Here is a 12836-nt window from a genome sequence, read left to right as displayed (position 1 = left end):
TATATGGGATCCGAACCCGGGGCCTTGGTGTTATCAGCACCGCACTCTCACGAGTGAGCCATGGGTTGGCCCTGGGAAATTTTTTTAAAGGCAGTTTTTATCCTCAAGAAGTTATTATAACCACCACTGACACGTTGTTGGGAACAGGATATGGTGGGATCCGACAGATATCAACTTAATCAAGTCATCCAATTTAATAGCACCAATAATGATGCTGTGAAGCACTGAGAAAGACATATCCCTCATAACAATCCTGCCAAAAAAATGTTTAGTTTGAATCTGGTCATGAGGATATAATCAGACAATTCCAGAATGAGGAACATTCTTCAAAACTACTGGCTTAGATTCTTCAAATACCACCTGTCACAAAACCAATGTCACAAAAAAAAAAAAAAAAAAAAGGCTAGGAAAGTATTCTAGAGTAAAGGAGATTAAAAAAACATGACAACCAGATGCAATATGCAATTCATCACTGGATCCTGAATGGGGGAGAAAAGTCCAGCTAAAAGGACATCATTGGGACAACGGAAGAAATTTTAATATAAGCTGTATTTTAAACATAGTAGTTATATCAGTGCTAAGTTTCCTGGGTGTGATAATGGTATTGTAGTTACATAGGAGAACACACTTTTTAAGAAGGGGTGAAATAATATGATGTCCACAACTCTCAAATGGTTAGTAAAATGTGTGTGTGTGTGTGTGTGTGTGTGTGTGTGTATCTGCAGAAAGCTCTTTTGCATGTGCAAAAGAAATACAGCAAATATCCAAATCAAAATGTTAACAAATGGTGACTCTAGGTAAAAGGTATCCAGGTATTTGTGGTGTTCTTTTTGCAACTTTCCCATAGATTTGAAATTTTTCAAGCTAAAAAGTTGAGGAAAATAGAAGTGTAAAACTAAAACAAAGAATTCCAGGGGCTGGCTGGTTAGCTCAGTTGGTTAGAGCACAGTACAGTGTTATAACACCAAGGTCAAGGGTTCAGATCCCCAGCCAGCCGCCAGAAAAAAAAAAAAAGAACCCCATAAGGTTATATCCTGTAATTGAGGACATAAAATATATTTTTTCCCACCAATTGTTTTTTTAGAGCTAGAATCTGTCAATTGACACATCTGTCAATTACAAACTTACAAGCTGTTGACACCTACACAGCAGGAATTGTCTGCTTTATGGCTAACACTTAAGCGTTATGTAATACATTCACATGCAATCAGACTTCTAGAAACTGCCCAACTACGCAAAACTCCATATTCTCCCCCTAGGACTTAGAATAATATAGTACTGATTTTGTTTACAGACATTTAAAGCAAATATTCAAAGAAAATTTTTTCTTTTTGGCAGCTGGCTGGTAAGAATCTGTGACCTTGGTGTTATAAGGCTGCCCTCTAACCAAATGAAGCTCTAACCAGCCAACCCCCAACTGAATTTTAAAGACTATCTGAATCTATACTGCAGGCAAGCAGTTACTTAATTTCCTTAAGTAATGAATTAGTTGACTGACGTTGACTTACTGTTTGAAATTTAACTTGTAAAATTTGCTTAACTTGCTGAGTCAATTTGACAGATGTAAACAAATACTTCGGAAAAACAAATTCTGAATAAACAGAACAAAACGATCTATTGGCAGATTTTTCTTAAGAGCACACACATACCAAAAAAGCCCATGCAAACAGTGCTTATTAATTGCCACACAGTTAACTCTCACGAATGCATTGACAAACAAAATTGCTCAAATTCTCCTATGTTCAACATCTATGCTATCAATTCATGTTCTGAAAAACTAAACTTTGGTACAAGAAAACTTGACAGCCTTAGAAGTCAATGAACAATTTAACCTGTAGCACTTTCTTGAAAGAAAGCAAACAAGTATCCTCTTTCCAGTCCTGTTACTGAATTGTTATAGTAACTACTACCTACCTTTTTAGAATCTCAGTATTTCCAGCTGTTAAATGAAAGAAATCCTGACACTACCACAAAAAGATGGTACAGAGGGTAAACAGTGTCCATTTTCAAGAATAAAAGAGTGCACACAAGCTTTTCAGGCATATAAATGCACCCAAGGCATTGGACAAAGTTAGCCAAATAGCAAATAACCTACATATAGAAATACATAATTTTTTTTTTTTTTGTCCTTTTTGAGACCGGCCGCACCGTGCTCAGCCAGTGAGCGCTGTGAGTGCACCGGTCATCCCTATATAGGATCCGAACCCATGGCAGGAGCGCTGCTGCACTCCCAGCGCCGCACTTTCCCGAGTGCACCACGGGCCCGGCCCAGAAATACATAATTTTTTTTTTTTCCTTTTTGTCTTTTTTCGTGACCGGCAACGGATTGCAACCCTCAGTGTCGCGCCCGTACCGGACCGGGACCGGCAACGGGATCGCAACCCTCGGTGTTGCTCCCGCAACTCGCTCAGCCAGTGAGAGGCCGGTCTGTATGTGGGATCGGAACCCTCGGCGGGAGCGCCACCACGCTTCCCAAGCGGCACACTGTAGCAGTGAGCCACCGGGCCGGCCAAAAAATACATAATTTTGCTATGAATATTTTGTGCTCTTTTACTTGAGAAAAATAAGTTCCCAAATGACAGTCAAAACGCTTTTATTTTAAAATTCTGTCATTGAATTAAATAAAGCATAAATATTCCTTCTTTAGGAAATTTCCAGTGTACAGGTATTCACTCGATAACTGAAGGAAAAAATAGTACAAACTCAGGAGAGTTTTCCACCTGTGCCTCTTCACTTCAGGTCCTAGCAGTGCCTGAAAGAGGTACAATATGGTTGCCCTCTCAGAGACTCAGGGTTCTGCTGAAGATCCTAAGGACCAGACTGCCGGAGGTCACATCTCATGTTGGAGAACAGGCCTCCAGAAGTTCAGCCTCCAGAACTTTCCATTCAAGATGTCCTTCCACTCCCAAACCACAAGTCTACCTCAGAAAGCCTCATTTTCCCATAAATTGCTAGCTGCAAAATTCTTGATTGGTTCCAATAAGTCACTGACTCCTTAGGAGAAGTGGACAGGTTGTTACAGGAGTGAAAACCCTTGATTCAAACGATTTCACTTAGGAAAATCAGAAAATCTAATGCCCAGCAAGGAGGATGCTGGCTAATTAACTTCTATTTATTAAAATAATAAAGTATTGTTACATTTTTTTCATTTAACAAGTGTCTGCTGAATGCCTACTGTGTGCCAGATGCAGTGGCAAGCACTAGGTGAACACACATTGGTACCTGCCCTCATGGCACTAAACAAGTAAACACACATCTATTATTACAACTTGTAATTACTTCAGGGGAAAGAAAAAACAAGGTGCTATGAGAGACGAACATTTTGGACTGACTAAAGGAGAAAAGCAACTTTGAAAAGGGACACTCAACCTGAGCTATCAAAAGAAGAAGGGAGCAGGGCAGGAGGAAAAGTATACCAGGCAGAGGGAACAGCAACACAAAGGTCCTGAGATAGGTGAGGACTTGGAAGGTCAGAGGAACTACATGACTGTCAGTAGAAAGTGTGTGTGTTTCGGAGGCGGGGAGAGTGGCAAGAGATAAGGCTGGGGATTTGGTGAGGTTATAAAGGGTAGGTCCTAGTAAGGGATGTAGATTTCGTCTAAGTACAATTACAAGCCAATGGAATGGTTTTACCTAGGGGGTGACATGATTCAATTAATATTTAAGATCACTCTGGTTACTGTGTGAAGAACAGAATGGCAGGCGTGGGTGGGGGGGGGGGGGGGGGAGTGGCAGCCAAGGCTACTACTTGTTTAGACCAAAAATGATGGACGTCTGTCTGTTAACGATGGAGATGGTGAAAAATAGCTGCATTTAAAACACATTCTAAAGGTGGAGAATGACAGGTCTGGTTGATGAACTGGATTTAGGGGTGAGAAAAGAGGGCTAGATTTTTGGTCTAAGCAACTGGATAGATGATGAGAGAAAAGGATTAGAAATACACTTTTGGGAGCCATCAGCATATAGATGGGTAAAATAACCAAGGGAGAGAGTGTGGAGAGAAAGGGTCCCAGGACTGAGCCCTAAAATAACTCAATATTTAAATGTCAAGCAGGGGAGGAAGGGAAGCCAGGAAAGGACATTGAGAAGTAGTCCTTGATGTAGGAGGAAATCGAGAAGCACATGTCACAAAGCCAAGACAGTTTCTCTTTCAATTGCTGCTGAGAGATCAAGAAAGTTGAGGTCAGAAAAATCAACCTTTGGATTTGGCAAGATGGAGGGCTCAGGTAATTTTCACAAGAGCCATTTCTGTAGATGAGTGAGGATGAAAGCCCAACAGAATGGTTGAGAGAATGAGGAGATAAAGGACACTTTCAAGACGTTTTGTTGTGATGGGAAGCAGAAACGGAGCAAACGGTGGACACATACGTGGGGTCAAGGGATTTTTAAAGATGTATAAATTCAAACAGGTTTGTATGTTTGTTACACTTCCCTCTGTGTAACGGAGATGAAAAAAAGAGAAAGAATTCACTCAAGGTAATATGAATAAGGCCTGGAGGGACTGCCGCCCATCAAGGGAGCAGTGATGATTCAAAATCCGCCTTTATTTTTATTGACGAGACAAGGAAGTTTCACAAGAAAAATCAGTTGATTCAATCATCAAAGAAGGACATAAAGGGGCCGGCCCTGTGGCTCACTCGGGAGAGTGCGGCGCTGGCCGGCCCCGTGGCTCACTCAGGAGAGTGCGGCGCTGGTAGCGCTGAGGCCGCGGGTTCGGATCCTATATAGGGATGACCGGTGCGCTCACTGGCTGAGCGTGGTGCGAACTGCACCGTGAGGAGGGTTGCGATCCCCTTACCGGTCACAAAAACAAACAAACAAACAAAAAAAGAAGGACATAAAAACAGGCAGTGTAAAATTAGTAACAGCAGTAAATTAACAATGTGACATTCCAGAATGCAATTTGTAAAAAGCTAAGTTGACCCACCAACAAACAGCTTGTCCTTAGTAAACATTTTCTTTTTCACATTCTTCCTACAGCAATTTCCTTAGCATATTTAAACAGCATTTAAGTAGTTTCCCTAACATATCTTAAGAACAATCAGTAGGTTAAACAGTCAATAGTCCTTCAAGCCGGAATCAAATCAGCGACCTAAAACAGTCAAAGTACACAATCCCATCCCTAAACAGTAATTAGAATTGATTAGATGGCTTTTGGCAAACTTATCTGTGGACTATTGCCCCCTACTCGAGAACCTTTTAGCTCCATACCTGGATTACCTACAAATCTAGAGAATCAAGATTTCTAACCCACTCCATATGTTGACAGAAAATGCTCTAGTAAAGAGAGAAAAATTAGTGATGATGGCTTGGACTACTGTAATATACATGAATGTTTTTCAAGTTGCAGTTTAAACCCCATCCACGGGCTGCAAAATTAATTCGGTGGGTCAACATTCTTTTTAGTAAAAGAGAGCAGACAATATCAGAGTGTACTGCATACAGTAAAAGCATCGTTTCTTGAAACTTTTATTTGTTACATGTACATGTTCCATTAAAAAAAAAGTCTGAAAAATAGCAGTACGTGAGGCAAAAGAACATAAAAGAAAACGTATTAAGTAATCAGAGCCACAGAGAACACAATAAAGGTATGCCTGCAAGCTAATGTCAACCATGCAAAAACTCACATACAGAGTAGATGCAAAAACTTCCATTTACACGCAGTACAACGAGCAAACATGGAAAAGACCATGTGGAGCTGAATTGTTAGAATGGCGTTTACTCCGTCCTATACGCGCACACACACGCCACACCCCGTGTGGTCCCAGTCCTGGCTCATGCAATTCTTTCTCCCCAGAAAGCCCGCCCCTTCCCTCACAGGGCTAACTGCTCCTCTTCAAACTCAGACAGCACCTCTTCCGAGTTAGGGCTCCCCAGGAGCCCACTGCCCCAAGCGCAGCTGTATCCCAGGATTCATCCGTGTCTCCTCCCACACCCTCAGGGCGGACGGACGCAGGGCTGTACAGCCTAAGTCATCGCTCGGATATCAGGCCGGCCTCCCCGCTACTGCGGCCTAGCAAACGCTGGTAAATGAATGAGGGAGAGAGGAGGCACATTCGAAGGCAGCGGGACCCTGTGGCACTCGGCCCCGGGTGGCAGGCACGGCGTGTGGGTGGACAGCGAAGGCTCTAAAGGGCAGAGCAGCAGTCCCTTTCTTCTGTGCCCAGCCCACAGGCCGGTAGGAGGGCTACCCCGTCCCCAGCCGCGCGCCTCGGCCCAAAGCCCGGAACGCGCCCCCAGGCGGCTCACACTTCCATGTCGCCCTCGCGTCGCCGCCCCCGGCCACCAGCGGACGAGGAGGCTCCCACGGCGCCGCCGCTACCGCCACCAACCCCGAGCCGCCGGGGTCATTGGCTCGCGCGCCGCGGGGCACGCCGGGACCGCCGCGCTGCACGCCGGGATCGCCGCGCTGCACGCCGGGAGCCTGGAGGACCCCGGGGTCTGCGCCCTACCTGGCGCCCCTCGCCACGGCGGTCCTGTGTCCTTCGCCCAGCCGGGCTTTAGACTGTTAGGCGTTTGTGGTCGGGATTTATTGCGTGTTTTCGTGGTGAAGGTTTTACCAAAGTATTAATAAGCTAGGGGTTCGAAGACGTTGTCGGGTTAGTAGGCTTCTGCCTCGTTATGATTCCGCAGTCAGTGTCTGTCTCAGGTGTGGGTGTTGGTCACCGGCTCTGTTCAAGTTAATGGAAAGTGGGCGAGCCTGCACTTCTGGTCACTCTTCCGTACGTGTGCTATGATTGAATAAAAGATGAAAAAAATCTCAGCCCCCATTCTCCCTGTGCCCATTCTTTCTTGGGAGCTATGGCATAAAAGTATAAAGATCCTTAGCAACAGGCTAAGTGTCTGACTTTAGCTTTTCTGGGAATTTGTCCGAAGGCAATTATCAGATGCTAAAAGAAAGATGCACGTGTGGTGATGTTTTTGCTGGGAAATAGCCTAAATGCCCAGTAGTAGGGGATTGGTAAATCATGTTTTAGCCCTTCAGCATAATACAGTCATGAGGAATGCAGCATATTTGGTATGCTGGGGAAATGCACAAGATAGGTGGGGTGTTTTTGTTTTGTGTTGTTGTTTTTGGTGGCTGGCCCGTACAGGGATCTGAACCCTGGACCTTGGTGTTATCAGCACCAAGCTCTACCTATTGAACTAACTGGCCAGCCCCCAGGACTTTTAAAAGACATGGGGTGTGACCTAAAAAAAAAAAAAAAAAAAAAAGAGAGATGATGGTTGGATGCTAGATCAGCAATGTACCTTGTATGGCCCTTGAGTTTCATACGGCCTTAACTGTTAAGAGGAAAGATTGGAAGCTCCCACTATGGTTTAACTCTTGAATATGTCCAGATGTTAATGTTTAGTGGTTCATGGAACAGTACCAATCTTCTCATTCACATTTTGAAATTTACTAGAATGGATAATCCAAGTCATAAGAATGATTTCCCCCATAGGACACAATAATGTCATTTTCATTTGGAAGGAAAACAAAAATGTCACCTGAAAAATTCTGATTTTTTTAATTGCTTCTCATAACACCATTGCACTAGATGATGTTTTTAGTCTCTGCATGTTGAATGTTGTTTCTATTTCCTCATTAGAATAATAGATACTAAGCCTAGAAATTTGAAATTGTTGTCACAGGAAGCTTCTACCTCTAGATTAGTCATTTTCTTCTCTTAGTCCAGCATCGGTTGGATCTCAGGAGAGGCTGTCAAAAGAACAGAGGCAATTTCTATTCTAGTTGCAGGAAGAACATTTCTCATAGTACAGAGAAGAACAGAGCCAATTGTAATACATAATCAAAGCCTTTTCCAAAGTACTTACTTTCCCAGCAACCAAAATCATCACCTCCACAAATGGATGTCCCCAATGAATAAGTCTTGAACAAACTTTAGTCAGGCTTCTGAATCTTCTCGTAGGCTCATCTCTATCTCCTTATAAAATCCTATTTTAGCAAAGATGCCTGCTAAGTCAGTTCAGCCAGAGCCCCCCATCTTTGATAGCTGATCAGGTTCCCCGTGATGTCTGATCATCCTGGCCTGTCTTCGGCAAGAATCCTGTTAGATCAGTTTAGCTGGAATCCCCCTTACCCCTGATGTTTCTTGGTGATTTTTCTATCCACTTACGCCCACCCTGCTCCTTGGCTATAAATTTCCACTTGCCCATGCTGTATTCAGAGTTGAGCCCAATCTCTCTCTCCCACTGCAAGACCCTGTTGCAGTGGTCCCTCTACCGATCATGATGGTCCTGAAAAAAGTCTGCCTTACCATGCTTTAACAAGTATCATTGAATTCTTTAACAGTAACAACAGCTTTTACTTAGAAAACAATGATTATTTCTAGTGGAGGTGGCCAAAAATCAGATACCAGATTCTACATTCCATGAGAACAAAGACCTCCCTACTATGTCCCTAGGAAATGACATAGAGTCGGGCAGTTGGTAGGAACTTGATGATATTTTGGTGAATGAATAAATACATGAACTGGTAGGATAGTTTTTTGAAACGTTTCCCATCTGTACTTCTAATGGTGAGAGTGCCCCCTGCTGGGAGAATGGATATTACATACACTACGGCTCCTAATTTATAAAGCACAGGTATGTTAGGTAGTACTTATAAAGTGCCTGGCATATGGTAAGTTGCTCAACAAATGACACTACAACCATGACACTCTAGGAGGTAGATTCCATTATTAGTCACTTTTTACAACTGGAGAAACGAGGCAGGCCTGGAAAGATTATAATTTACCCAAGGTCACTCATCTAGGAACTTGTCCAGTGGGGATTGAATCCCAGGCAATCTGAACAAATACAAGAAGCATATTAAATAGTGACAGATGATTGAATAAATANAAAAAAAAAAAAAAAAAAAAAAAATGCAGAGGAAAAGAAATACCTAAGGGTATTGGAGGTAGAACTACCTGATTTACTACATTTTATGCCTTTTAAAAAACAGGACTGGGCTGACCGGGTAGCTTAGTTAGTTAGAGCTGGTGCTGTTAACACCAAGGTCCAGGGTTCAGTCCCCAGCTGCCAAAACAACAACAACAACAAATGAACAGCGCTGAGGGGGAGGTGATGTATATTATCTTCGAAGACTGGAAGGAACTATGCCAAAATATTAACAGTAGCAGGTGTCTTTGGATGATGAGTCAATTTTTGGCTTTTTTCTGCTTTTTTATATTTACATGTTCTGTCAGTGATTTACTAAACTTGTTCTTTTTTGCAAGGCTAAAGACCGTTTTTGCAAGGTTAAGCACTTTGTTATTCCATGATATTAACAGTTAATGGTGCAAGCTTTTGCAGTCAGACAGCCTGTGATCTGTTTACCTCCATCACTTTTTTAGAGGCTGTTTGACCTTGGGGAGATTACTCAACTTCTCCTAACCTCTGTTCTCTAATTTATAAAGCACAGGTATGTTAGGTAGTACTTATAAAGTGCCTGGCACATGGTAAGTTGCTCAACAAATGACACTACAACCATGACACTCTAGGAGGTAGATTCCATTATTAGTCACTTTTTACAACTGGAAAAACGAGGCAGGCCTGGAAAGATTATAATTTACCCAAGGTCACTCATCTAGGAACTTGTCCAGTGGGGATTGAACCCCAGGCAATCTGAACAAATACAAGAAGCATATTAAATAGTGACAGATGATTGAATAAATTAAATGCCCTATACTCATACAATGGAATACTATTTAGTAATAAAAAAGAATAAAGTACTGATACAAGGTACAACATGGATGACCCTCAAAAACATTATGCAAAGTGAAAGAAGCCAGACACAAAAGATGACATATTATATGATTCATCTATGTGAAATGTCCATGAAGAGACAAATCTATGAAGACAAAGTATATTAATGGTCGCTTAGAACTAGGAGAGGTGCAGGGGCAGGGATGGGGAGTGACGGCTAATGGTTACCAAGCTTCTTTTGGGGGAGACAAAAGTGTCCTAAAAGAGTGGTGATATTTGCACAACCCTGTTAGTGTACGAAAAAACATTGAATTGTACACTTTAAATGGGTGAATTGTATGATATGTCAATAAAGCTCTTAAAAATTGTTTACTGGTGGTTGCCTCTGGGAGTGAATTGGAAGAAAAGTGAGAGGGATTTTTGACATTTAACTTTACACATTCTGTATTTAAACTTTTCTTCAATTAACATTTTTAAGTTACAAAAATATTTTTTTTAAAAAAACAACTAATTTGCTTTAAAAGTCAACAAGTAAATATAATCCCACCCTGGGCCCAACTGACCTGATCTGTGTGGAGAGTTCCCTGTGTGTCCCTTGACAACAGTGAGCCCCACAAAGAAGTGCTAAAGATGCTCATTGTGTTATTCACTCAACAAACATGTTCACTCAACAAATCTGATACAAATGTGAATAACATCCATCCTCTGCCCTGGCTAGTTGACAGCCTAGTTGTGAAACCAGCTCCGGACGTAGTGACACAGTACATTGGACGCAGTGGAGCAGAGGGGGATGACTAATAAGGTGGAGAGGCGTCCCAAAGCCAGGGTGTTTGAACTGGGTGGGGGAGGAGCCCAGGCTTCCAGGATTGGCTTCTGAGGAAGCGACGCTAGTGCCTCTTGGGGCCCCATGATGAAATGTCTCAAGTGTGACTTAGTGTGGGGAGCAGGGTGGGACTCACTTTCAAATGACACCTGTCTGGGTACCTGCTCATCCACGTATTTTTCTGATAGATTGGTGATTGTCCTGAAGCAATTGTTAATTTTTTTTAAGTCATAGACTGNTCACTTTTTTAGAGGCTGTTTGACCTTGGGGAGATTACTCAACTTCTCCTAACCTCTGTTCCCTAATTTATAAAGCACAGGTATGTTAGGTAGTACTTATAAAGTGCCTGGCATATGGTAAGTTGCTCAACAAATGACACTACAACCATGACACTCTAGGAGGTAGATTCCATTATTAGTCACTTTTTACAACTGGAGAAACGAGGCAGGCCTGGAAAGATTATAATTTACCCAAGGTCACTCATCTAGGAACTTGTCCAGTGGGGATTGAATCCCAGGCAATCTGAACAAATACAAGAAGCATATTAAATAGTGACAGATGATTGAATAAATAAAATGCACTATACTCATACAATGGAATACTATTTAGTAATAAAAAAGAATTAAGTACTGATACAAGGTACAACATGGATGACCCTCAAAAACATTATGCAAAGTGAAAGAAGCCAGACACAAAAGATGACATATTATACGATTCATCTATGTGAAATGTCCAAGAAGAGACAAATCTATGAAGATAAAGTATATTAATGGTCGTTTAGGACTAGGAGAGGTGCAGGGGCAGGGATGGGGAGTGACGGCTAATGGTTACCAAGCTTCTTTTGGGGGAGACAAAAGTGTCCTAAAAGTAGAGTGGTGATATTTGCATAACCCTGTTAGTGTACTAAAAAACGTTGAATTGTACACTTTAAATGGGTGAATTGTATGATATGTCAATAAAGCTGTTAAAAATTGTTTACTGGTGGTTGCCTCTGGGAGTGGATTGGAAGAAAAGTGAGAGGGATTTTTGACATTTAACTTTACACATTCTGTATTTAAACTTTTCTTCAATTAACATTTTTAAGTTACAAAAAAAATTTTTTTAAACTAATTTGCTTTAAAAGTCAACAAGTAAATATAATCCCACCCCGGGCCCAACTGACCTGATATGTGTGGAGAGTTCCCTGTGTGTCCCTTGATGACAGTGAGCCCCACAAAGAAGTGCTAAAGATGCTCATTGTGTTATTCACTCAACAAATCTGATACAAGTGTGAATAACATCCATCCTCCGCCCTGGCTAGTTGACAGCCTAGTTGTGAAACCAGCTCCAGACATAGTGACACAGTACATTGGACGCAGTGGAGCAGAGGGGGATGACTAATGAGGTGGAGAGGCGTCCCAAAGCCAGGGTGTTTGGACTGGGTGGGGGAGGAGCCCAGGCTTCCGGGATTGGCTTTTGAGGAAGCGACGCTAGTGCCTCTTGGGGCCCCATGATGAAATGTCTCAAGTGTGACTTAGTGTGGGGAGCAGGGTGGGACTCACTTTCAAATGGCACCTGTCTGGGTACCTGCTCACCCACGTACTTTTCTGATAGATTGGTGATTGTCCTGAAGCAATTGTTAATTTTTTTTAAGTCATAGACTGTTTTTATAGCAGTTTTAGTTTACAGAAAAATTGAGCACAAGTACAGTTCACATACATCCCCTCCCCCCCACGGTTTCTTCTATTATTAACATCTTGCAATAGTGTGGACCATTTATTACAATTACCAGCCAATATCAATACATTATTATTAACTAAAGTTTACATTAAGGTTCATTCTGTCTTGTATTGTTAGATATTTTAAATAATCCCCCAACTGGGTCATCAGTGACCTTGTTGGAGACCTTTCAGTGGTGAAGCAATTGATGATGATTAGAGTAATATCAATAATGATAATAATCTCCTTTAAATATAATGCTGTCAAGTTTCTAATGATGTGGAAATGCAGCAATAAACAGATAAATGTAAACTAAACAGTCTATAGTTTCAGTGTCTCAATTAGGCATGTTAAAAATAATACCAGGTACACGGGCCGGGCCCGTGGCGCACTCGGGAGAGTGCAGCGCTGGGAGCACAGCGACGCTCCTGCCACAGGTTCGGATCCTATATAGGAATGGCCGGTGAGCAAGGGTTGCGATCCCCTTACCGGTCATGAAAAAGACAAAATAATAATAATAATAATAATAATACCAGATACAGAAGGAAGAGAAGGAGAGGTACGAGAAAGGACAGTTTTAGAGGGGAAAGAGGACTTCTGCTGGGGGAACTGGGAGAATCAAAGG

At 42.2% G+C, this 12836-nt stretch overlaps 2 protein-coding genes across 2 annotated transcripts in view; one reads left to right on the top strand and one right to left on the bottom strand.

The window, feature by feature from the left end:
- Nucleotides 1-6334, bottom strand: part of CRCP (CGRP receptor component) — a 47987-nt gene extending 41653 nt beyond the window's left edge. Inside the window, exon 1 of the mRNA XM_008585018.1 lies at nucleotides 6250-6334. Coding sequence (XP_008583240.1) covers nucleotides 6250-6257 — 8 coding nt within the window. The 5' untranslated portion in view covers nucleotides 6258-6334. The remainder of the gene's footprint in view (nucleotides 1-6249) is intronic.
- The window catches only part of ASL (argininosuccinate lyase), a 66455-nt gene continuing 59874 nt past the window's right edge, over nucleotides 6256-12836 (top strand). The window contains exon 1 of the mRNA XM_008585024.1: nucleotides 6256-6439. Within this exon, the coding sequence (XP_008583246.1) occupies nucleotides 6256-6439 (184 nt within the window). The remainder of the gene's footprint in view (nucleotides 6440-12836) is intronic.

Source organism: Galeopterus variegatus, unplaced genomic scaffold, assembly GCF_000696425.1.
Source record: "Galeopterus variegatus unplaced genomic scaffold, G_variegatus-3.0.2 Scaffold3423, whole genome shotgun sequence".
In the NCBI taxonomy this organism is placed as follows: domain Eukaryota; kingdom Metazoa; phylum Chordata; class Mammalia; order Dermoptera; family Cynocephalidae; genus Galeopterus; species Galeopterus variegatus.
The sequence above is the reverse complement of the archived record's forward strand: the minus strand, read 5'-3'. Positions and strand labels throughout refer to the sequence as shown.